Source organism: Salvia splendens, chromosome 18 (genome assembly GCF_004379255.2).
Source record: "Salvia splendens isolate huo1 chromosome 18, SspV2, whole genome shotgun sequence".
Classification (NCBI taxonomy): Eukaryota; Viridiplantae; Streptophyta; class Magnoliopsida; order Lamiales; family Lamiaceae; genus Salvia; species Salvia splendens.
The window spans coordinates 5,920,402-5,945,677 of record NC_056049.1 but is presented as its reverse complement, the minus strand read 5'-3'; the positions used below and the strand labels follow the sequence as shown (position 1 = coordinate 5,945,677).

Genomic DNA, 25,276 nt, shown 5'->3' with positions numbered 1-25,276 from the left:
TAAAAATATGTGATAAAGAAAAGAGGCAGAAATTAGAATTTCCTGTGAATTGCTGTTTATAGTATGATCATTGTACATGATATAATTGTATAGTTGGGAAGCAAAAGAGAAAATACAAGTAGCTAAATTTCTATGATTTGTAATGTGAAATATGTCTAGAGGCATCCGTTTGCAGCTTCATCTCCTTTCATGATCCTCAATCTCTTGCATGAATTGATGAACATCTCCCATGGAACATCTCCAGCTAGCATCCAGTCCCCATCTTTGTCTTCATAAGTCGATCTATATTCCGACCCCTTGTACCCTTCCCTCTCTGAATAAACACCCATCCTACACTTGAACATGCTCTCCAACGCCTTCACGAGATCCGAGTAGTTGTTGTACAGCTTCACATCTATCTTCCTCAAATAAGGAGCTCCGTCCATGCTCACCTTCACATACATCCCCGATTCCCCCTGCACTGCGTTTCTCTGGTAAGATCTCACCGGTGGCCACCCGACTACTCGAGCTTGGTCTTTGTTGGAAGAGCTCTCCATGTCGGATGAAGATCTCTTCTTGCTCTTTACTTGAGAAGAGGATGGCTGCTCCGATTTGTCTCTTCCGGGAAGCCCTAATCTCAGATGCAGATCATCATTCTCCAAAGCTGCTGAAGATCTTTCCATTTTTTTAAGGTTGATTATGGTTTGATTGTTGAAGATTGAAACAATAGATAGTTAGAGAAGATTGTGAATGAAATAAGTGGGAAATGTGAACAAGTTTTATAGGAAAGGTGGGTGAGACAGTATCTGTGGGGCTTATTCTACATGTACATGAATTTCATGACAGCTATATTCATGGTCCCCTCTGGTTCCTTTCCTTTTCTGGTAACTCCTTTTTTTTAATCTCCAACTTATATTTTTATTCTTTATTTAATATATATGCATTTCTACGTTATAAAAAGCGCACATAAAAATTTAAATGATAGATTTGGGTATTAAAAGGTGTCCTCCGTTGCTAACTTTTTTATGTTGCTAGTTCATCAATGCAGTGTATCAAAAATGTAACGCCACCATATTAAAATGTCAACATCAACTTAGTTGATATTTTAATACACTTTGTTGACATGATATTTAAAATGTCAACACAAATTTATGTTGACATTTTAATGTGATGGTGTTGACATTTTTGATACACTTGCGTTAAGACCATCAGCAGTGGGGCGCCCTAAGGCGCGCCACGTCAGCATTTTTATCCTCATCCTTCTCCACCTGCAGTGGGCGCCCTATGGCGCGCCACATCATCAATTTTGTAATATTTACAAAATACATACGAATTAAAAAAAACTAAAATACATTTAAAATACGAATTTTAAAAACTTCATTCATTTAATAAAAATTAATACATTACAATGCGAAATAATAAAAAACGCAAACTCAGCGACGGCGGTTACGAGCCCATACTTCTTCAATCATGTCGCTCATGAGCTGCGCATGCTCCTGTTGGTTGCGCATTGAGGCCTGCCTAGATAAAACCTCATCGAAACCTAACGGTAACCCTCTATCGGGTGTCTCGGTCGATGTGCCGGCAGAGCTAGATGCACGGTCGTCGTCATTCCAATCGGTGATGCTTCCGCCTTCACTCTCGACTATCATATTGTGCATGATTATGCACGCATATATGACATCGGCGATGACTTCCTTGTACCAGAAACGAGCCGGCCCTTTCACAATTGCCCACCGTGATTGGAGCACCCCAAATGCCCGCTCTACATCCTTCCGCGCCGCCTCTTGCTTTTGCGCAAATAAAGCCGATAGTCAGCGACGGCTTCGAGTATCATCGTCGGGTGGCTGCCCTTGTATCCACTTGTGAATTGGCCTCTCCACGCCCTCGGACAGTTCTTCCACTGCCAGTGCATACAGTCGATGCTCCCGAGCATCCCAGGAAACCCGTGCACCGTCTCGTGCATCTGCATCAAACCCTGACAATCAGTGACAGTCGGCTTGCGCAAATATGTGTCGCCATAGGCCTCTACTATCCCCCGACAAAAGTACTTCAGACACTCGCAGCCTGTAGTCTCCCCACAGTGGAGGTACTCGTCAAAAAGGTCTGCCGTGGTGCCGTATGCCAACTGACGAATAGCAGTCGTGCACTTTTGCAATGGTGTAAGGCCGGATTTCCCGATGGCGTCCTCCTGAAACGTGAAGTATTCTTCACGTGAAGACAATGTACGAACAATGCTGAGAAAAAGGTACCTCGACATTCGAAACTGGCGACGGAAAACAGTCGGGCCCCAACGTGGTTGATCGGCAAAATAGTCTTCAACCAGACGCCTGTGAGCTTCCTCGTGGTTGCGTCGGACATACGTCCTAGGTCGAATAGGACGATGGACTTGCTCAGCCGCCGCTGCAGCCGCCGTCTTCTCGCGCTGCATTTGCGAATAGCATGCTGCCATGGCCTCTTCAACGGCTGCATCTAATGCTTCGTCAATCGAACGACCGGAATCAGACGAACTAGAACTATTGGTGTCTTCGCCGGGATTCATTTTCGTTGGATGTTGAGAGAGAATATGTTGAGAGATAGTCGATATGTTCGTATGCACAACTGAATGAGAAACGAGATTTATATAAAAAAACGAAACCACGTGCCATCGTCTGCGTGCCATCGTCCGCGGCCTTCACAATGGGGCGGACGATGTCGCGGACGATGGCCATCGTCCCCGACCATCGTCCGCTGCGTCCGCAATGAGGCGGACGATGGCGCGGACGATGGCCATCGTCCGCGGTTTAAGTCGCGCCCGAAGCATAGGCCGCGACTATCGTCCGCGGCCTATGCCATACACCCACAGTGGGGGCGGACGATGAATGGCGCGGACGATGCGCGCCATAGGGCGTGCCATCGTCCGCCCATTGCGGATGGTCTAATAAATTAAGAAGTTAGCAATTTAAGAGAAGTTAGCATTATAACGCACCATTGGGTATTAAAGGGCACAATTGTGAGTCTAACTATAGAGAAAGGCTGAAAGAGTAATTCATCCGTCCTATTCTAAGTGGAGTATTTCTCATTCGGCATGAGATTTTCTGTAGTACAATATTATTTTGTGAGTTAAGTAGAGAGAAAATAAAGTAAGAAAAAAAGGAAAAAGAGTAATGTTTCTATTTATAAAATTGTATCCTTTATAGTGAATGAGACATAGTATATCTTTTTCTACGAAAAATAAATAATTAAGAATAAAGTCAATAAAATAATGATCTATTATTAAATTTCTTAAATCTCTTGCACTATTAAATTTCTTAAATGTCTTGCCTAAACAAAACATTTCAACTAACTAGGAAGCGTAGGGAATTTTTTTCCTCAATATTCTAAGTTATCTTCATTTTCACTATTTGATACTTTGTTTATGACTATTATGGTTCCTAGTAGTGATATATACTCCATATCTTCGATATCAACCGACTCAAAACAACAAAGAATATTTTCTTCGAATAATTTATATTACCACTTATTTTAATCAGCAGTAGCTTCTATCATATGATCTAGAATATAATTAAAGATAGGAAAATATTTTGGAGACATAATGTCTAAGACATAATGAGGTTAAAATAGTCATTTTAGCTTGTTTTATATTTTTATTCAAATAAATGTTTTGTATATATACCATACTACCCTTATGCATATAAAAACATTTATTTATATATAACAATTACTTGATTAGGAAAGTTGTGTGTATTTATATGGATGGCTTGATTTAAGCAAATTATACTCAAATTGTATGAAGTGTATTAAATACTCCTATGATGCTAAGTCACGAATTTTATTTTAAAATATAATTTTAAATAATGAATTTAAACTTTATTTAAATAGTACATTATACAATTATATTTTTAAAATTCTAAACTTATATGTACTTAATAGATTTAATACTCAATCTTAATTTTATCATTACAAAACATTATTGAATCTAGAATTTATATGTATAAAATTAATAAATCAATTTAATTGCTTGAGTTCTTAGAGCATCAAAATTAAGATTTGAAATTTATACATGTTTTAATTTATTAATGGACAAAATGTTAGGGAACAACAATTTAAATATGTATACTAGAATTAAATTGTCAGATGGTGTCAAAATAATTTAATTAAGTAATAATTTCTAAAGCTAAAATAATTTAGCTATATAAATTTAATAGTCATATTTCACAATTAAATTTTTTCATTTTTTATACACAACCCTTTCTTTCATGAGATTATAACAAGTAAAAAATTAAGTATATATACATACATCTATTTACTAAAAGTATTTTAAATTTAGAATTTTAAACATTATTAATAACAAAAAAAATTGGACGTGAATAACTATTACTATTTCGTTGGATGATAACACTAAAAAACTAAGTATATATATGCATGTAGTCATTTTTATGATTCAGAATTTAAATAATTATTTAATACTAATAATAACATAATTTGATGTGAATACGTTTACTATTTCGTTGGACGATAACACTTAGAAATTAAGTATATATATACATGTAGCCGTTTGTATGACTTATAATTTAAATAATTTTTTAATACTAATAAATAATTTGATGCTAACTATTACTATTTCGTTGGATGATAACAATTAAAAATTAAATATATATACTTATATGTATATTTTTTACAATCTAGAACCTTAATGATTATTTAATAATAAAATAATTGAATGCGAATGAATATTTTTATTTCGTTGGATGATAGTATTAAGAAATTAAGTACTCCTATATGACTATTAGATGTCAAATGTTTTTATATAATGCAAATTTGTAGAAAGTCAATTTATAATATGAGTTGACTTTTGATAATAATTTGATTGATGTATATTTAGATAAAAGATAGTAATTTGATATGAATTGCCTTTCCTTTTATGATTAATTGATATATATTTATTTATTCAATTATTATTTAATTCGAAATAAGGGTATGTTAGTCTATACAATAATTTGGTTTATGTCAAATTGACATAGGGGTATTATGTCTTGGAGACATTATGTCTCTAAATCATCACCCTTAAAGATAATAGTAATAAGATTGAAACATATAACCACACAATAATAAGGTTAGGTCGGTTGAACAAGACATGTGAGTATGAATGAGGGGACATTGATTTATTAATGTTAGTAGGCAGAGTAGCAACTTTCCACCAAAACACAAACACAAACACAAGCCTAAGGCCATCCACAACGCTGTCTCTATACCGTCTCTTAAACTGTCTCTTAACTACTATTTGAGCACTATTTGAGGGCCCCACTGTCCTTTTTTCCTCCATCTCTTAATTAAGAGACGGAGGCTGCAACGCTCCGTCTCTTAACCGTCTCTATACCGTCTCTTAATTACTATTCATTCAATTTAATTTATAATTTTTTTAAAACCCAATTCAATTTAAACAAACACACTTTATTAAAATTAAAACAATATTACAACTTAACATTAAAAAAGCGAAGACATAATTAAAATTCTAAAAAAATAAAAATGACATAATTTAATATTCTCCGCCAAAGTTTTCCCAAATGTGCTCAATTAGATCCTCTTGGAGTTGGGTGTGGGCGCTAGAGTCGCGTGTCCTTGCCCGAATAGCCAACCGTTCTTGTATAGATGGATGCGCTCCACTTCGCGGCGGACTACTTGCAGTTGAGCTTCCGGGGGATTCGGGGTCGAACCAATTTCCGGCATCGGGTCCTTCGTCTCGGACAATCATGTTGTGCAAGATTATGCACGTATACATGATGTCGACCATGCTCTCCATGAACCACGAACGAGCCGGGGCTTTGATGATGTTGAAGCGCGCTTGGAGAACCCCGAACGCCCTCTCCACATCCTTGCGCGCAGCCTCCTGCTTCTGCGCAAAAAGAGCCTGCTTTGGGTTCGCTGGCCTGCCGCACGTCTTCACGAAGGTCGGCCACTTCGGGTAGATGCCGTCGGCGAGATAGTACCCCATTTTATACCGTCGGTTGTTGGCGACGAAGTTGATGGCCGGCGCTTTACCATCCAAAACTTTGGTAAAGAGGTCGGACTGTTGGAGCACGTTTACGTCGTTGTTCGAGCCAGGGACCCCGAAGTACGCGTGCCAGATCCAAAGTCGGTAGTCGGCAACGGCCTCGAGTACAACGGTTGGGTGGGTGCCTTTGTGGCCGCTCGTGTAGGAACCTCTCCAAGCCACCGGGCAATTCTTCCATTGCCAGTGCATGCAATCGACACTGCCAAGCATCCCGGGGAATTTGTGCACTTGTTCGTGCAGGTTGAGGAGGAACTGACAATCCTCCGTGGTTGGCCTCTGGAGAAATTCGTCACTGAAGGCTGCCCGGACGCCTCTGCAGAAGTTGAGCAAGCACAAGCGCCCAGTACTGTCTCCGATGTGCAGGTATTCGTCGAATATGTCGGCCGTTTGTCCAGTCGCAAGCTGCCGGATGGCTGCAGTACATTTCTGCAGCGTCGTGTGGCTGGGACGACCGACCGCGTCGAACCCTTCTCGGAAGAACTCCTCCCTGGCCGCCAAAGTATTCGCTATGTGGAGAAATAGCGGTTTCCGCATGCGGAAACGGCGACGGAAATAGGTATCTCCCCAAATCGGGTTATCGCAGAAGTAGTCGCGTACTAACCGTGCGGCGGCTTCCTCCCGGTTCCGATTGATGTACTTCCGGGAGCGTCGTGGGGGTGGTGCGGCTTCCTCCGCCTCTCGTCGTCGATCTTCTTCGAGTGATTGTTCCATTAATTGGCGCATTTGCTCAAAAGGATCCATTTGTTTGAGTTGATTGAAGATGGAAATTGGAGTGATAGAGAGGATTTGAGAGGAATAGATGTGTGTTTGTGTTTGAAATGAGTATGGAATAGAATTATTTATAGAGTAAAAAAATTAAAAATTTAAAAAATGAAAATAAATATTTAACGGTAATATTACCGTTTGAAAAAAAAAATTTTATTAAAAATCGATTTTTTTTTTAAAAAAAAATGAATTATTGCGTCATCAGTGACGACGCCCACTCGCGGGCCAGCGAGTGGGCGTCACGCACGCATGGGGACGTGCCACGTGTCTCGGGCGCGTGGCGAGACAGCTCGTCTCGTGTCTCTCCGAGACGAGCTACGCGACGAGACGGTCGCGAGCTGGAGACGAGATGGCCGCTGCAATGCGTCTCGCGGGGGTCTCGTCTCTCCGAGACGAGACGCGAGCCCGGCGCGAGACGCGTTGTGGATGGTCTAACGCCTTTTATTTCTTGGAGATTCAATTATTTTCAATCATAAATATTCCCTCTTTCTTCATCAATATAATGTCTACGCAAATTTTAGAGACACTATATCTTATCATTATTCAGTTTAAAGATACTCTTTTTTCAGTAGCCACTTTTTATTTTATTGCTTGTCGACTTTAATTTTAGTGGTAACTTCACTTGCCCCTCCAATATTTTTGGAGCTGACCTATTTAAAGTCACGTCAAATCCTTTTCACTTATCCAAAGTAGACAAGTTGTTTGGGTCGTCAGTAGATTTTTTTTTCTTTCGTAAGTATACACGAGTAATATTCGATCATTTATTTTCGCTCAAGGGACTATAAGATATTTTAAATTTTAAATTTTGTTCTGTTACTTTTTTTATAGTAAAAAAAAACCTCAAATCATCAAAAAGTAGCACAAAATAACAAAAAACCACCCACAACAAACATAAGAAAAAAGGCAATAAAAAAACAAGCTAAAAAAAAGAGACCATAAGCTAACTAGAACAAACTATGCAACTAGCCACCATGAACATCAACGATTGAGACTAAGACAAACAACAAGCAAATAGCAAGGCAAGAGGCAAACACTCCCTCAACCATGTGATCATCTTTTATGTAATGTCTTCAAACAAATTTCAAAACTTGTGTAGGTGAGAACAGAAACTCCGGGCACTATCCTCTCATTCAAATTTCAAGGAGCCAAATGGGATAGTGTTTTCTAAAATTAGTAGGTTGTATTTTATAAATAAATGAAGAGACACATTACTGTGCATTCGTCCTAACTCCTTAATAATTCTCAACAATAATTAAATTAAAGGATTTGACTTTCATTACGAGAATTAGATCAAATGTTATTGACAATTTATTTGATTTACATTCTTAAGTTGTGTTACTGTATTAGTTGTGAACCCGAGCCATGCATATCCTTGTTTCCTACATTTTAGGTGGTGTTCGGTTTCATAAAATAATACCAAGATATAATCGATGATTGGGTTGTGAGATTATTTTAGCTATGACTAATTATCTCATGATTATCCATATAGAATTGAATTGTGGAATTGAATCTCATGAACCACACATTATATATTTAATCATAGGATATATACAATCTTAGCCGAACACCCCCTTAGTGAATTATATATACTGTTTTAAAATATATTTTACTTATAATAATGAAAATTTAGTTATATTTTACAAAAATAAATATACAGTTCTTTAGTTATGTTTCCAAAAGCACCTAACTGAGAATAGGAAAGAAATCATTAAGTCACCAATTGAACTCTACCTTAACATAGTTAATATCCTTCTATTCCATAAAAATAGACTTATTAAGAATGTCACGAGTTTGAATCTATAATTGTCATTAATAAAGTAAAAAAAAAAAAGAAAAGTAGGTTGAAGTAAGATGTGGGATCAAATAAAAGAGGAGAAGAAAAAGCTTTCATAAAAAAATAAGTACTATGAATTATTTCAAAGGACGTAAAAAGAATTCAACCAATATTTTAAATTAAGAAAAAAAGGTTGAAGGGTAAATAAAAAATGAGAGGAAATAGAATGAACAGTCCATGTGAGGCGGGTTCGGATCTTGTCGGCAAAATGGTTAGTGGGTCCTACCCGGAACTGGGAACCGGCACACTCAGTCAGTAGCATGTGCCTTTGCCCAACTTATACACCATCCTTTCACTCCTAACTATTTTCATATTCTCAATATTAATTTTAGATATTTAATCTGATAAATATGTACTTATCTCTCACTAAACAAAATCCAACTTTAGACCTAATTCTAGGTTGTACATGTGGTTTTGGCTCATAAATGTTTCACACAGCTAATCGTGTAGTGTTTATTTGGTATTTGCATTATGATAATACGTAACGTAGGAGTATTAAATTAATACTATTAGTGGCCGGATGGTATCTTGAAAACTAATTTTCATGGTTTGTAGATAGTGGGCTTTTTCCTGAATTTGTAGATAGTGGGCTTTTTCTTGAATATATGGATAGTGATATTTGGCGTTTGGTTAAAAAAATAATAACAAAGTCCAATGTGTGCTATTTGGTTGAATGGGAGAAACCCTGAAAATAATAAATATGACTGAAGTGCGTAAATTAGTGCGTCAAGGGTGTGTTCAAATCAAACAGGTCGAGAGGATTCACCAAACTGCAGGGTCTAGCAGATCGTAATTCTGTCTGAATTAATCGTTGGGTGCATTTTTTACCGCTTCAAAACCTTAACCCATCATACTATTGGCTAGTATATGGAAGTAAGGATCGATCCCACAGAGATGGAGGAGTTAGCAAGTATTCAGAGGATTTGGAAGGGGTCGGCTGCTACCACGCAACTCATGGGTTAAGATTTTCTTTAAACTACTGGACTCGAAGGAATTAAAACCACTTAACTAACTACCAGACCTAGGAACAAGAAAAAGCATGTACACATGCATGACTCATGAAATTAAAATTAACTAAGAGGTGCAACAATCAAACTACCAGGTCATGTTGAATATTTCCCAAAACAGTTAGACAGACATGTAAGAAAAAGCAGTGGGACCGATTTCCCGATTTAGCTACGGTGACAGAAAAAGCTTCAAAAGCGAACAAACAAACAGATCTGATTCTAACCACCAACAATCTTCATCTTCTTCAGCAAGTTAACATTAACACAGACAAAACCTAGTATCAAACACATAAAAACAGAGCAAACCCAGATCGAACTTCAAACATTACGATTAAGCAGAAAAACTACCAGATCTAAACTATCAGGTCGAGCAAATCGAAAGCAACAGTAAAACAGCCATAACCATGCAGATCCAAACCAGTACGTATCAGATCCACAACTCCAAACCACGATTCACAACAGATCCATCCAATCTCAACTCAACCTCGTTCAGATCCATGTCTACTTAACTCCGATTCAACCGATTCTACAACAATTCTACTCCGATTCAACCGATCTCAGATTTAATTCAATAAGCAATTGCGAAAAGCATCCAAATCAGTAAAAGCAAATACCGAACATCAACACCATGTAAAACAGAAAACATAAACTCCCATAGCAGCTGGAATAAGGTTCAAAACAGATATCAACGCCGAGCTTCCAACAATGAAGTTCACGATGACAAAAACAACAGAAAATTAGAGCATTTGTATCTTCGCCCCCTTGGGGACGGTGTTACACCACTGAAACTTAGCTGAACCGCCGAGAATGCCCAGAAATTTACCCCATGGATGTCAAGTGCGCAAGATGTGTGTCAAGTGAGCTAAGCTAAGTGAAACTAAAGGAGAATTTTGAGGTGATGAAGCTGCCTCCCTTCAAGGTAATGGTTTCCTTTTATAGTTGAGGCTTGGATCTCTAGGGCGCTCCTTGTTGATTGTCATTTCTGCCCTTCGAAGGAGATCCTTAAATATATGCTCCTTGTTTCACTTTATGCTCCTGCCATCACTTTTTTTTGTGATTCTCCTAGGTCAGGTTGGTTGGCACTTTTCACTTCAATTTCTTCTGCTTTCATCTGTATGGTCAAATTGCATATGTTTCCTAGATCCGCCAGATTTCTCACGCACCTGAACTTATAAACACTGATTGGTCCACTAAAATCACAGAATTTAACCTCATAACGAATGCATGAAATGAGCATTATCAATGACTAAAATAACCTTATTTTGGTTTATAAATATACATCCGGCTCATGAGCTCTAATTTGACCAAATGCGCTGAACTATTGCTCTCCACACCGGAACACCTCAATTCCCTCACATGCCTTGCATTCTTCATCCCCAACACCACCCTTCCTTCTCCGTCTTCGTCCTCTCCATTTCATAGCTACCGACCCCCCTTAAATTTTAAATTTAATGAATTGTTTCATCTGTATCATAAAACCACCACGTTTTTTTTGGTGATCATGCCTAAAAAATTGTTTCATTGAAATAAGTACTTCATTTCATTACATTCTTTTTTTCTTATTCAAATTAAATAACGGTCGTTTTGATTTTCGAGCATCATCAAAGACTTCGTTTTGTACACAAACAGAGCAATTGAGAAAAATTCAAATTTTGTAATTTAATGTATTTTGTTTTTAAAGACTAATAAAAATTTAACTAATTTTCATTATTTTAATGACTGTTATTCTTTATTTTAATATGTTCAATTATCTGGAAATAAAAGTAGAAACAAATAATGTAACAAGTATTTCTATTAGTTGAGTTCAAATACTCAATTTACAATTTATGTTCGTAATCGTAATAATCTAGATCTGTTTAATAGTATCAAATATATATACTATGTACCATTAGATGATGACATAAATAACTAGTATATCTCAATTGAATCGTGCTAATGAACAATAACTTCCACATCGATACAAAAATACTGTATAATTTTGCAATCGACAAATCATGCCTAAAAATTTAAATCTAAAAAATGTCAAAAAAAAGTTTCCAAATAAACTAAGCACATCAACAATCTCCACAAGAGAACATTTGATGGAACAGTGTTTGTTTCTACGTGTTTAATTAGTGTAAATTATGATTGTATTTAAGAAGTACTACGTGTTTGTAAATCAACGTGAAGTATTGCACTCTAGGTCATTACTTTATCCACTAATATATATATGCATTTTTCAATACTTTTCCTTGTGATATAGTATATGCACTTTGAGGCAATTTATCCAAAAAATGTTGTGTATAGTTTGTAAACTAAACCGGCAGTTTAATTAATTCGTTGTATAAACTAATTAATAATGGCCATATATTTATTGTTTTAATGGTCAAAATATATATATCACATGATTAATCTCCTTAATAATTCAAAGCTCAAACACATATACTATGTAGTACTACTATAGCTAGGTAACATTCTACCGCACATTTCGTTTTATCTTAATTAGCCCGGAATGTATTAATGACATGATTATTATAAGAGTGAACTACATAAATGATATCTGATCTTTCATTTTCGCACATAAATGATACCTGATTTTTATTTTATACTCATTTTTGGTATCTCGTGACAAAAATATCCCTAGACACCAACCGTGTAATTTTTTTTATTATAGGGGATGTTTTTCAAAATTTCAGTTTAATAGTACCAAACATGTGATTTCTTTTTTCTTCCTTTCTTATTTCTTTTTTGTTCTTTATTTTCTTATTCTTTCTTTTTTCTTTATTTTCTTCTTTCTTTTCAGTATTTTATCTTTCTTTCTTCTTTCTTTTTTCTCCTTAGTTTATGTATCCTCTTCTCTCTTCTATTTCTTCATTCTTTTTAGTATTTTATACATACATCTAATTGCATTTATAATATAAATCAAGAACAAAATACATAATTAAATTAATTATTTAAACTAATTAAATTAATTTAATATTTTTAATTAAATTATTAGTGTGAAACACCAAACTAAAAATATTCAATTGTTTATATCGTTATGAATACAATTCACAATTTTAAATTTTTATTAAGACTATATTGATTAGTTATTAATTTAATAAATAATAATTATTATTATTCATGATTTAAATAATTATACTGCAATTATTTATTAGTTAATACTTAGTTTTTAGTATTGTACAATAATATTATTATAATAATAATTAAATTTAATTAAGAATTTTAATTAAGCATATTTGAATGATATAATAAATAAAGTATTAGTAATTTATAACATCGCAATATTAGTATTAATATTGATTAATAATAATAAAGATCAGGTACCATTTATGTGCGAACGTGAAAGATCATGTACTCCCTCCATCCCACAAGAATATGCACTCTTTCCTTTTTAATCCGTCCCACAAGAATATGCACCTTCAAATTTTGAAAACTCTTCTCTCTGATGAGGTGAGACTCATTCTCCACTAACAATACTTTATTTATTTTTTCTCTCTATCTCTCTCATATTTTACCAATTTGCATTAAAATACGTGTCGAACCCAAAATTTATATTCTTTAAAAACGGATGGGGTATTATTTATGTACTTCACTCTTATTATAATTAAGAGCCAAATTAAAGCTTTCTAACATATATCGAAAAAAATGATTGTTGAATGAAGAATCCCACGTTCAGTGTTCTGGCCAAACAGGATTAGGATTAGGATTAGGATAAGGAATAGGAATAGACATTAAGACATAGACTAAAAGATTTGCATGCATGCATAATCTGCATCGTCAGCTTTAGCACATAGTTTAGTGTACAAAAAAAACAACTGTCGATTAGCTAATTAAAATTGTTTGTGCGTGTGTAAGATACATGGTCCCACTCGTCTAAAATTTATCTCAACTTTTGGTGAGATTTCACTCATCATCTTGAAATAATGTGTAACAATTAGTGCTCCTCTAGCTATAATTGATAAATACTTATTTCATTTAATTTCGTGCATAAAAATTTTATCTTTACTAAACTCATTCTATTTTTTATAAAAAAAAAGTTTTACTAATATAATGAATTCTATTTTTAATAAATACTAGTGATATTCTACTTTTTAATTTTATGACTGTCATACTTTATTAGTTTTGCATTAAAACTTGTGTCATCTACTATTAAATAGTTTAAAACGATTGATGTGGACGGAGGGAGTGTAGCTTAAAAATTGTTTGATTTTAAAGTTACATCACATTTTTTCAAGATTATAAGAGAAAATTATACTATAATTGTTTAATTTATTTTCTGACGAGTAGTCATTTCTTGTAATTAATTGACAACCATACCACAATAGAAAACTTGTAGAAAACACATCTTTTTCACAGTCTTCACTAATATCATTTTAGAAAACACACCTTCTACACTTGCAGAAGCAACCGATAAAATCAAAATTAACTTTATGAGAAAAAACACAGAGGATAAGTTCATTTGATCAACTTCATATATTCTGACCTCATCAACTAATTATGAAGTTTTTAAAGTAGTAAATCAATTACTTTCATAAACACCTCAATCTGAAATAGATGAATATATGTAACTTGTTAAATAAAACGCTTTGATAACTTGTTAAATAAAACTCTTTGATCTTCCTTGATAACTTGTTAAATAAAACTCGTTGATCTTCCTTCATTGATATAACACACTCTTATATCTTAAACAAAAATTTCATTAGTGTTGTTGTAAATCAGTTAATCAATTTAAGTGGATCTCTTATCTATCCTCCACATTTTCTGTAATTGAAATATTTGATAAAAATGACAAGGATCGTGATATTAACAAAATCATGATCCCTTCTTGCATAGTAAGATTCAAGTAGGTGCGCATAACTATTTTATTTTCAATAGTATTATTTGATTCTAAACAAAGTGTTATTAATTTACTAATTCACAGCCTTTGCTTTGTATAGAAGTACTATCACTTGTTGAAACAAAAGCAATGTGCCATTTTGTAGTGCGGCCCATTTACCAAGCCCATATACATCGTCAGTATAATTATTTTACACCCCTTTTGTCACAGACAAGAGAAAAAATGGAGCTTTTTATCCAATTCACTGATAATCTAGTCCAACTATAATTAATTGAGCCAATATCCAGTCTAGGCCATATACCTTTCAAAATGCTACCCACAATTTACTCCCTATGTCCCATAGAAATAGGCCAATTAGAATTGACACGAGTTTTAATACTCCCTCCGTCCCACAAAAATATGCACTCTTTTCTTTTAGTCTGTCCCACAAGAATATGCACTTTCTAATTTTTGAAACTCTTTTCTCTCTAATAAGGTGGGACATATTCCCCACTAACAATACCTTAATTACTTTTTCTCTCGACATCTCTCTTACCTACCAATTTTGCATTAAAACTCGTACCGAACCCAAAATGCATATTCTTTGAGGACAGAGGGAGAATGTAATTGATGAAGTAAGAAAGAAGGAGAAAAAGTAGTTGAAATTGTGGGACTTATAAGAGTGTCCACAGTAGGAGGACAAGCCGACTCCCACCACCGCCCCCCTTCTCCCACAGCCATGTCCTCGCTGTGGCTCGCCGTTTCCACACAGTAGGGCGCCGCGGCCCGCGCCCAAGCCCTTCTCCCACAGTCGTGTCCAGCCGAGTAGTCGGCGCGCCCATGTCCACCCCCCCTCCCGCCCAACCGTTTCCACCCCTATAGGGAGCCGTGACTCCCTATTGTGGACGCTCTAAATGATAAATTAAAAGGAAAAGGATAAAATGATTATCATAAATGGATATGAACTATTTTTATGGGAGTACATTAAATTTCTAATTATTTTTAATATATGGAGTACATTAAATTTCTAATTACCTCCCTTATTTTTAGTACAGAAAATCTAGTTTCCCTTGAAAAAAAATACGGAGATAGAGGGAAAGAAAAAATATGCAAAGTGGGGAAAAAGAAGCTAGACAAAAAATCAAAGCACATGGAATAAAACAGACACTAGAAAGCTGGTAAAGGTAACTTTATTTAGTAAAATTTATCTCTTTTACGTGGTTTTAAACTGAATATTGGAAGCTATAAGTTTTATTCCTCCTAAGTGGAAAAAAAGTCATAGGTCCAGTAAATCAAAACTGCTTTTTAATTCTGAAGTTTATACTAGAAAGGTAGACTACTCACAATAGAATAATTCACGAAAAGAAAGAACAAAGAGACAAATGAGCACTATAATTATTTTTCATATACTATTATCCACCTAATAAATATGTTCCTAATTGAATTGCTAAGAGACATTGTCTAGTTAAATTAATTATCAATTTCACTAACGGTAATTTTTGGCATATGGAAACATAAGTATTAAACCACAAAACTAATACAATTAACCCCAAGAAAGTATCTCATGCTTATATTTTATGTGTGTGTGTCAAAAAAATAAAATTACCTTATAAATTTCCCATTCATCTAACGTTGATATTGAGCAATCAAATTACTATAGTTCTTATAAACTACAGTTGTGAGGTCTTCTCCCATAGTCTCGCTATAATAAAATGATGTCTCCTTAACTTTTGATGCCAACAATATCACTTAGTAATGTTTAATTGATTAAATTAAATTAAATATCACATCTTTAAGGCCTTGAAGCACTTGTGATTTTGTCACATATTGTTTGTTAGGAACTATAATATGTCCTCAGATATTGTTGTATTATTGAACTTTCTGACTTACTATTCTTTTGCCTTGAGTATTTTATTTTATAAAAAGAAAAAATATTTTGTGAGGTTATTGTATTGTTAAACTTCCAGACTCATTATTCTTTTGGCTTAAGTATTTCACTTTACCAAAAGAAAAACTATCGCGGTCCAAGAGGTCGCACGCAATCGAAACGTATGATCAAGATTCACTTCCTTTTACTATAACTAGTCCACGTTTGGTTTACATGGTAGATACTACAATGTGGGCATGTTTTGGTGAATTGTAATCGAAAGAGAGATTTTAGGGAAGCAGTGTCACTTGGTAAAGCCCAAGCCTAGAGATGTCAATCAGGCCAGCCCATCGGGTTGCGGGTCAATCGGGTGAGGACTAATCGGGTTGTGAATTCTTTCAGGTTGACCCTAAAAGCTCGGGTTTCGGGCTAGCCCAGCGAGTTAATCAGATTGCTACCGATAAGATTAACATGCGATCAATCCAATAAATAATGATGAAAATTAGTTATATTCATAAAATGTAAAATATTTATTTATAATAAATTTTAGATATATGGTCAAACTCAATCATAAACATGATCAAATACTAATATTTGAGATATTTCGTGAAATTTTAATGCATGTTTTAGAAATTTAAATATTTTTTAAGTGAATTTGAAGTTTTTAATTTATTTATCAATTATTATATTAATAAAAATTCAATATATAATTTGTATATTTAATATAAAATTGAAAGTTATTTTTTAGTTATCTATATTATAAAATTAATTAATGAAGTGTCGAATTAGGAGTAAAAACTAGAATAATAGAAATTTTATCGGGTTTTCAGGCCTAGCCCTAACAGATCGCGGGTTAATCGGGTGCGGACTAATCGGGTTTTAATTTTATCGGGCTAGAAATTTCTAGCCCTAACCCTATAAATTTGGTGGGCTATTCGGGCTTGCTCAGGGATTGCGGGCTACATTGACATCCCTACCCACGCCCAATAAATATGGTGGTCCCTTTTATTATCCTCTGCCAATTTCAACAAACTACAATATCTCATCATCATATCTTCATATTTTGGATGTTTTTGCAAAACCATTCAAATTACTTGAACAAGAACAAATGTTACCAATGGATGGTATTTGGATTATTCATGTTTCATTATTTTGATTTGTATACAACTTTGAGGGTTTTAGGTTATGTTAGCAAATGAAGTTGGTTGTGTATTCCCACTTTTCCATTCAACCAAACACATGGCCCAAACTACTTTATTACATAAGCAAAAGCCCAAACCTATGAAAATTAAACAATGGTGATTCATGTGGATAAATAGTCATAACATAGACCTCATTCTTGATTATTTACGGTTACAAATTCATCCCACATTAGATAGATGAGAAAGATTGGAAGTTATATATAAGTATAGTCCAATTTCAATTAGTTTGAGACCTTTTAGGATGACTGGAAAAAAAAACTGTGCAAATAAACTCAACCCAAAGCGGATAATGTGAAACTAATGTGTGGGTCCGAGGTTGGACCCTATCCTAAACATTGACCTCATTGTTCAGTTATGTTCTTGTATTTGACAAAAAAAACCATGATTATTTACATAATTGTTACCTAACAATGAATACATAAAAGAGTGGAGAAGCTATAATGGTCAATGATCAAATATCTTCAAATTGTCAAAATAAATTTTGTTCATAGGGATCCTCACGCATGCGATGTTCTCACTTATTTTATACACACACATATTTATGTTATAAGATTAAGAAAGAAATCTACAACTGTACCCTTTATATAATTATGCCAATGTCTCGATACCTTACACTATAACAAGTGTTTGGATTTTTCAACTATTAGCATTTAATACTATATTTATTCGCCCCTCCCTCGAAAACAAAACACTCAATTCTTTCTTATATTATATGTCTAATATTAAATAAACAAAGTGGTTATGACAGTCACACAATTAATTACGTTGACCATATTAATAGAACTACCACTAGATTAATTAGCATTGTGATAAAGCCAAACCATTATTTGCATTTTATATAAGCTCTTTAGAGTGTCCACTATAAGGTGGACACGCCCAATAGCCCCGCCCCAGTTTTTGTCTATAGCCCCAGTTTTGTTGTCCATAGCCCCAAAATTCTATTTCCGCCACTATAGTGGACACTTCCAATAGCCCCAAAATTTTATAATTAAAATAATCGCATTATAAATAAATAGAAAATTAGGTAATTATTAGGGCCGAATATTCGTTGTATTTCAAACCGGTAAAATTTTACAACGAATATGTAAAATAAAATACAACTAAAAAATCCACCACCGCCTACTCGGTGTCGGAGTCGGCTTCCTCGTCGTCTTCTTCTTCACCTCCTTCTCCTCCTTCTCGTCTTCTTTTAGCTCCACAGCCATGCCAACACCTTCATATACTAACATGGAGTAGATTAAACAGAAAACCGAACACTTTCAATGTTTAATTATTGCTGTATTTTGTTGAAAATTAAATGCATTAATTAAATCTAACAGCTCACTCCCTTAAAGGAAATCATCAAAACAAAGACGGCACAACAGATTTTTGACTAAATGGAGCAAAAACCTACTGTTTCAGAGAAAATGCATAAATTAAAACATGTGAAAAATGTTGACAACTATATTCTATAGAAATGAAATGAAACAAAAAAAACACAACAGCGAGACGAAATTGAAGAAGCTAGCATACTAACAACACGCTAATAACACAAAACCCAGGAAATATCTCTCGAGAAATAGTGGAATAGAAACACAGCTAGCAAAATATAAACCCCAAAATCAAGCAGCTCTAACATAGTAAGGAAGAAATTTACCAGTAAATTAGCAGCAGAGAAGCTCAAAGGAGAGATTTCTCGGGACCGGCGAATTCGCCGCGGCGGTGCACTCCACTATAGCCGCCGCGCCTATAGGCGCGGCTATAGACCCCTCGCCGTGACATCGCCGCGCACACGGCTATCGCGCGTCCGCCGCGTCTCCCCCCCCTCGCCGCGTCCACCCCCGGGCCGGACACCTTCTCCACTATAATCCGCCGCCCCACCGCCGCGCCTCGCGGCTACCGCCGCGCCTATCCATAGTGGATGCTCTTAGGACTCATCACTGACACGCTACTTAATTCTCTATCATATCTCTATTAATATACACATTATGTAGCATTTTGATTTGGAATTTTCTGCTGCATATTTAGCTAATATAATCTCGTGGTCCTTTTTTGTCGTTATTCACTTGAACCAGTATCAAATTAGGGAGTAGTTTTGAAGGAATGAGTAAATCTTGTGGGGTGTTACTTATATCTTGATTTCACAATTGAATAGCCCACATTTTGGTCATAGTTTCTTAGAAGAGCCCCTACCAAAATTTAATTATGTGGAATATGGTCAGATAGTACAAATATAAATGAGATTGCAGTTTACAAACTTGGGTGGCAGAAGAGTTTATTAGGAAATCTCCACTGTCAATTAGTTACAGTAATAATCAATGTGTTTTGGGCCCACTAAATGTGGCACTAATGATAGATAAAAGAGATGTTGCTAGAAAGTAATTAGTATGTGATTAGATTTGATGCCCAAGTAAGATGAGCATAATCATTTTTAAAGCAGATTAAGGGGACCTCACACTAATAATTGGCAGTCAACTCCTTTGCTTATAAACGAAATCACCGCTGTAAAATAACGATTTTTACCCTCTTCATTCATCATTGCCATTATCTTTACAATTGGGCCATCTCCAGATCAAAAGTTGAACCTTAATGTAACACCTACATTATTGATCGCATCCAATACTAATTTAATTATAGTTTTTAATTTCATTCCCAGTTTTTTGTTAAAAAAATCTCGATGTATTCACAAATCTGTAAACCAAATTACTAGTAGTATTTGTTTTCAAAATTAGCAGGGCAACTTAGCAACGGCAACGTGCCAATTAGAATGTATGATAAATAAATTGAACAAGAGATGAAATACAAGAAAAAATGTGAGTCATGAATAACTAAGGAAATGAATGATGTTGGTATTGTTTTTCAAATAAGGAATAAGTTAAAAAAGTGTCGTGAAACCTATTGAATAATGTAGTGGATAAATGATTTAAAGAATTGAGTTGTGGATATTTAGCATCTCCAATCTTTTATATCAAATTCAAACTAAAAAGAATATTATTTGTTCATTTACTTATTTTTTATACTTCGTCAATCATATGTATACTACTTTCAATTAACCTCATAACACTTTATCAATAATTTAAGTAAAATTAATTTAATGGAAGCCCAACCGAAACAAACTCATTTTAATCCACTTAATAATATTTATAACTCTAAAAAATAAATTCAATATTTATTGGCGACTTTCTCTGTTCTTCTTCCTCGCTCGCGGTTCAACCATTTTTGCAGATAAGTTACTTTCTTCTTGTTCATCCTCCTCTTTTCCCTTTTCCCTTTTCCACTTTTCTAGATTCTCAGATCTAAGTCCAAAAAGTAGTTTGATTTTGTTATACGTAAACTCAAATATAAGTATTGACTGGTCACAAATACAAAATGAGGTGTGTTTTACAGTATCATTGAAGCTACTTCTTCACTATATTTTGAGTTTTAGTATTCTATTAGAGATGTCTTTTGGATAAATAATTGTAGAAAAATAAAATACTAGTAAGATTTTAAATAGTAGTACTTGGTTAGTTACATGAATGTTTCTTCAAGGACATCTAAATGGCGAAAACCTTCTAGTATAATCATAGAGATGTTATGTTTAAGGTTCAATCCAATGTTTTAAAAACCGAACCGGTGAGTGAACCAGCAAAGCCACTGGTTCATGGTTCAACCGGTCCAACCGGTTTAATCACTGGTCGAACCGTTATACTGTTATAAATGTGTATATATATAATTATATAATATACCAAATATTTTTAACTAAGTGAATGATAGAATATATAATATATTAATAGTATATCCCAAAAACATTACACCTCCACCTATAAAAGTTTAGTGAATGATTGAATTTTATTAATTTTTGATCAATAAATATGATTAAATATATAAATTATACTAGTAGTAAGTTATTGTAAATAAAAAATTTAATTTTTATGTATAAAAATAAATAATTTCATAATATTATTTTCAAAAAGTAATGTGGCAAAATAATATTATACACAAAGATATATGAATAAATATAAATTAAAAACATACATTTAGTAAATACTCATAGTATATAATCAAATAGTAGTAAACTTTAAGTATAATTAATCACATATTCATAATATACATATATACGTATTATACAAATAATAATAAAACTAGCAGTAGTAAGCGATACATAAATAAAGTGGATGATAATTAAATATTATAATTAGTATTACTAATTACTTTGCTATTAAACACGAATTATTAGTTTATATAGATAAAATATTTCCTGTTTAACATATAAAAATAACTTATGTTCATGTTATTATAAAGAAGTCATTGTGGTGTAGTGGTAGAATTGTTAGTAAGTCCACCGGGAGGTCTTGAGTTCGATTCCTATCAAGGCCGAAATTTAAAAAAAATTGAAAAGCATTTGAACCGGTTCCCGGTCCGGCCGGCCGGTTTCGGCGGTTCATGGGGGTTAAACATGTCACTGGTTTTATAGGGCTAATCGGATCGGACCACATACCGGTTCGCGGTCGAACCAATCGAACCGGCCGGTTCGGTCCGGTTTTTAAAACATTGGTTCAATCATTGTTTTACAATGTGCATTTTAAGCATATATCGGAATAATTCAGATACTACTACTGAATAGGAGTACTATATAGTCAAATAAAAAAAATAGAATTCATTTTCAAAAGAAAAATAATGTTGGAATCCCATCAGAGAATTCATTGCTTAGCTCGGAAGGAGGGGGGTTGGCCGTTGGTGAGACAGCCCGCCACGTGGCGAGCTCTGCCGCGCGGCTTGACGTCCACTCGCATGACCGCTAGTAGGCGTCGTCATGCTAACGCAATAAAAAAAAAATTAAAAAAAAATCTATTTTCTGAAAAAAATACAAAAATACAAAAAATTTTAAGAGCAGCTATGTGTTCGGGCAAGGACACGTGATTCTATGGCCCACGCCCAACTCCAGGAGGAACTAATGGATCACATTTGAGTAAAATTTGGCAACCGTTAGACGATCACCGCATCACTTTCCATGATTATGCGGATTTCAATAAATTGTAATATTAGGATTTCAATTATGTATTTTTCGTGATTTTTAATGATTTTATGAATTATTAGTATTAATTTAATATTTCAATGAAATATTAATTGAATTTGTTAGAAATAAAAATAAAAAATGAAATTGAATGAATAGTTAAGGGATGAGATGATTAAGAGATGGAGGGATCCATATGCTGTCTCTTAGTTAAAAGATGGTGTAAAAAGTGCAGTTGAGCCGGAAGAGACGGTTAAGAGACATGGACCTGGATGACCTCATTTTGGAATCCCATCCTCCTTCACTTTTCTTTTTGCTAAGCTCGTTAAAAACAACCTACCGACCAACTTTTCCTTTTAGAAATGTTGTCTCAAATCACTTTCAACTTTTCAATTTTCGAATTTTGGCAATGCGATAATTGAATACTAGAAAATTTTACAGTGTCAGCTTAATTCACGCATTTCTGGAAAAAAAAGAATAGAGATTCAAGTATGATAGAACATACTTTATTAAGAAAGATTAAAGTAGTTAAATGGCACGATAAATGTATCACTTAAATAGCAACATCCAATAAGGAATATGAATAACTTATCTAAGGGCGGATATATTATTTTAGATTAATGAACAACATTATAGTAGAGAATCAATGAGATACACATTTCAGGCTAGATGCACAACCTATAATTTGATGCTTGCACATTTGTAGTTCCAAAAAAATATATATTGGAATTCCTTAAGTTTTGCACTTTTCAAATTTTAGATATCTCTGCCATTTTTATATATAAATGGATTAAAATGTTCTCCAAGTCACACAGGAGGTAATAAGTAATAACACATTGAGTACCTAAAAACATAGTACTACCTAGTAACATGTATTCGTAGTAAAAAATAAAATTGTGCATTATTACCATTAATAAGATCATGATTGTATATATGTTATTATGTCTTTTACCATAATAAAATAATCCCAGCTATTTAATAAGTAATTAGTACTAGTAATAAAATATTTTTCTAAATAATTCTTGTTTGAGTGATTGTAGAATTTTGTTATTCGAGATAAAATATAGCTAACTTTTATTATAGTTTATTAAGGAGTATAAGTTTTATAATTAGCAGGTTATAATTGAGTTATTTATTAATGATTGCAACTCTATTTAACAATTGATTAGTGCAAGTAACCAACATTTAATAAAATTAAATTTACTACACATACAATTATGCAGTTATAATGTCATAAAGTACACACATATACTACTGTATTTAATATCTACAGCAGATAGTAATATAAAAATTCATAATTTAATTTGAAAATGAAAGCTCATACTATGTTTTATATTTTTGAGAGTTAAATAATTTTTAAAATTGTAGACATTAGTCAAGACTATTTCATGTCCAACTTAGCCCAATAGAGCTCGTCTTGCAATGAAACAACGATTGTGTGTAAAAGGACTTGGAACAAGCTTTTGACACGATTGTGAAAGACTCCCAGAGATGAGGTAAAAAGACATGAGCACTGAGATCGTGTAAGTTCATCGACCACAGGCGATAGCCTATCTCGAGTTGCACACACAATCCCTTGTTCATCAATATGATCCCGATATCCAACAACTCCTACATAAAACTGGGTGCATTTCTTACTTCTGTCATGTTGATGAATTAGTAGCATTTTTAATTAGAGTGATGCTAAATGGCCATATTATGGCCGACCATAATTACATTTTTCAACCAAATTTAATGCACTTGGAAAGTACAATTTTTTCAAGACTAATGTACCCCTTCCTTAATTCTCCATCTATATTTTCCTCAACTTTCGATAACACTTTATACTTATTACTCTTATGTTCTCATATTTTTATTTATAATAAAAATTAACAATATTAGGTAAATGTAGTATAATATAATATTATAATTAAATATTTAAATTCTTTTAATTGTATAGGTCTAAAGTGTGTGTCACATTTTGCACCAATAATTAAATAATAGGAGTACTCCGTAATACTAATAGTATATGATAAGTTAATATAAATTTAGTGATATAAAGTATAATACAAAGTTTAACATTTGAAATGGATGATAATTTAAAAAATAATGTTATTATAATAAAGTCAACGACAATAGTAAATACATTAATAAATATTAATAATTACTATATCACGTTTAATTGTTTAAAGTTATTGTATTATTTTACAAATTTCATATGACTAGTATATTGTCATGTTTTGATGTCATCCCTTTTAAGGATCCAATAATAATTATTTTTGGGAAATGGAGTTGTAATTAGTATAGAAAGAGATTGTTTTCAAATTTAAATTTGTAATTAAATGAGTATTCTCTCAAATTGGAAGAATAAGGGTGATTATGTCAAAATACTTAAGCACTATCTAGAACTATTATTTTATAATATTATTTGTTTCAACTATTTACAAAACTGCCACCGTGTGGCGAGCCACATTGTGGCCGCATAGCATTACTGTTTTAATTATGTGAATCCCGTGCAGGTTATAAAAAAATTTGGTTGAATTATTCTATTTGAAGATTCGCGTAGTCCAGTTCCCAAAACACACCCAAGATATACCAAAAAGAGAAAAAGGAAAAAAAGAGAAAAAGTAATAAAGAAATGTATGAATATGGTTAGAGCATCTCCAATGGCGGATGTCTGGTCGGACGTGCGAAACGGACGACCGGGACGTCCGCCATTGTGGCAGGGGAGGTCGGATACGGACGTCCCGTGAGGACGTCGGGTGTCCTCGGACGTCGGTGCGACGGGCCGGCGGACGTCCGCCATTGTGGCGTGGGTCGGACGTCCGACCCGGAC

General features: G+C 34.1%; 1 protein-coding gene and 1 long non-coding RNA gene across 2 annotated transcripts; both read right to left on the bottom strand.

The window, feature by feature from the left end:
* Window positions 1-19: 19 nt before the first annotated feature.
* On the bottom strand, window positions 20-829 carry LOC121777702 (auxin-induced protein 22D-like). Its single transcript, XM_042175046.1, has one exon. It carries the CDS (start codon window positions 660-662, stop codon window positions 156-158), a length of 507 nt encoding a protein of 168 aa, XP_042030980.1. The 5' UTR covers window positions 663-829; the 3' UTR covers window positions 20-155.
* A 17,688-nt stretch (window positions 830-18,517) lies between these two features.
* On the bottom strand, window positions 18,518-19,690 carry LOC121776524. The gene is made up of 2 exons (XR_006045318.1): window positions 19,123-19,690; window positions 18,518-18,708 (listed from the first exon to the last, which is right to left on the bottom strand). It is a non-coding gene; the product is annotated as an uncharacterized LOC121776524 (long non-coding RNA).
* Window positions 19,691-25,276: the final 5,586 nt, after the last annotated feature.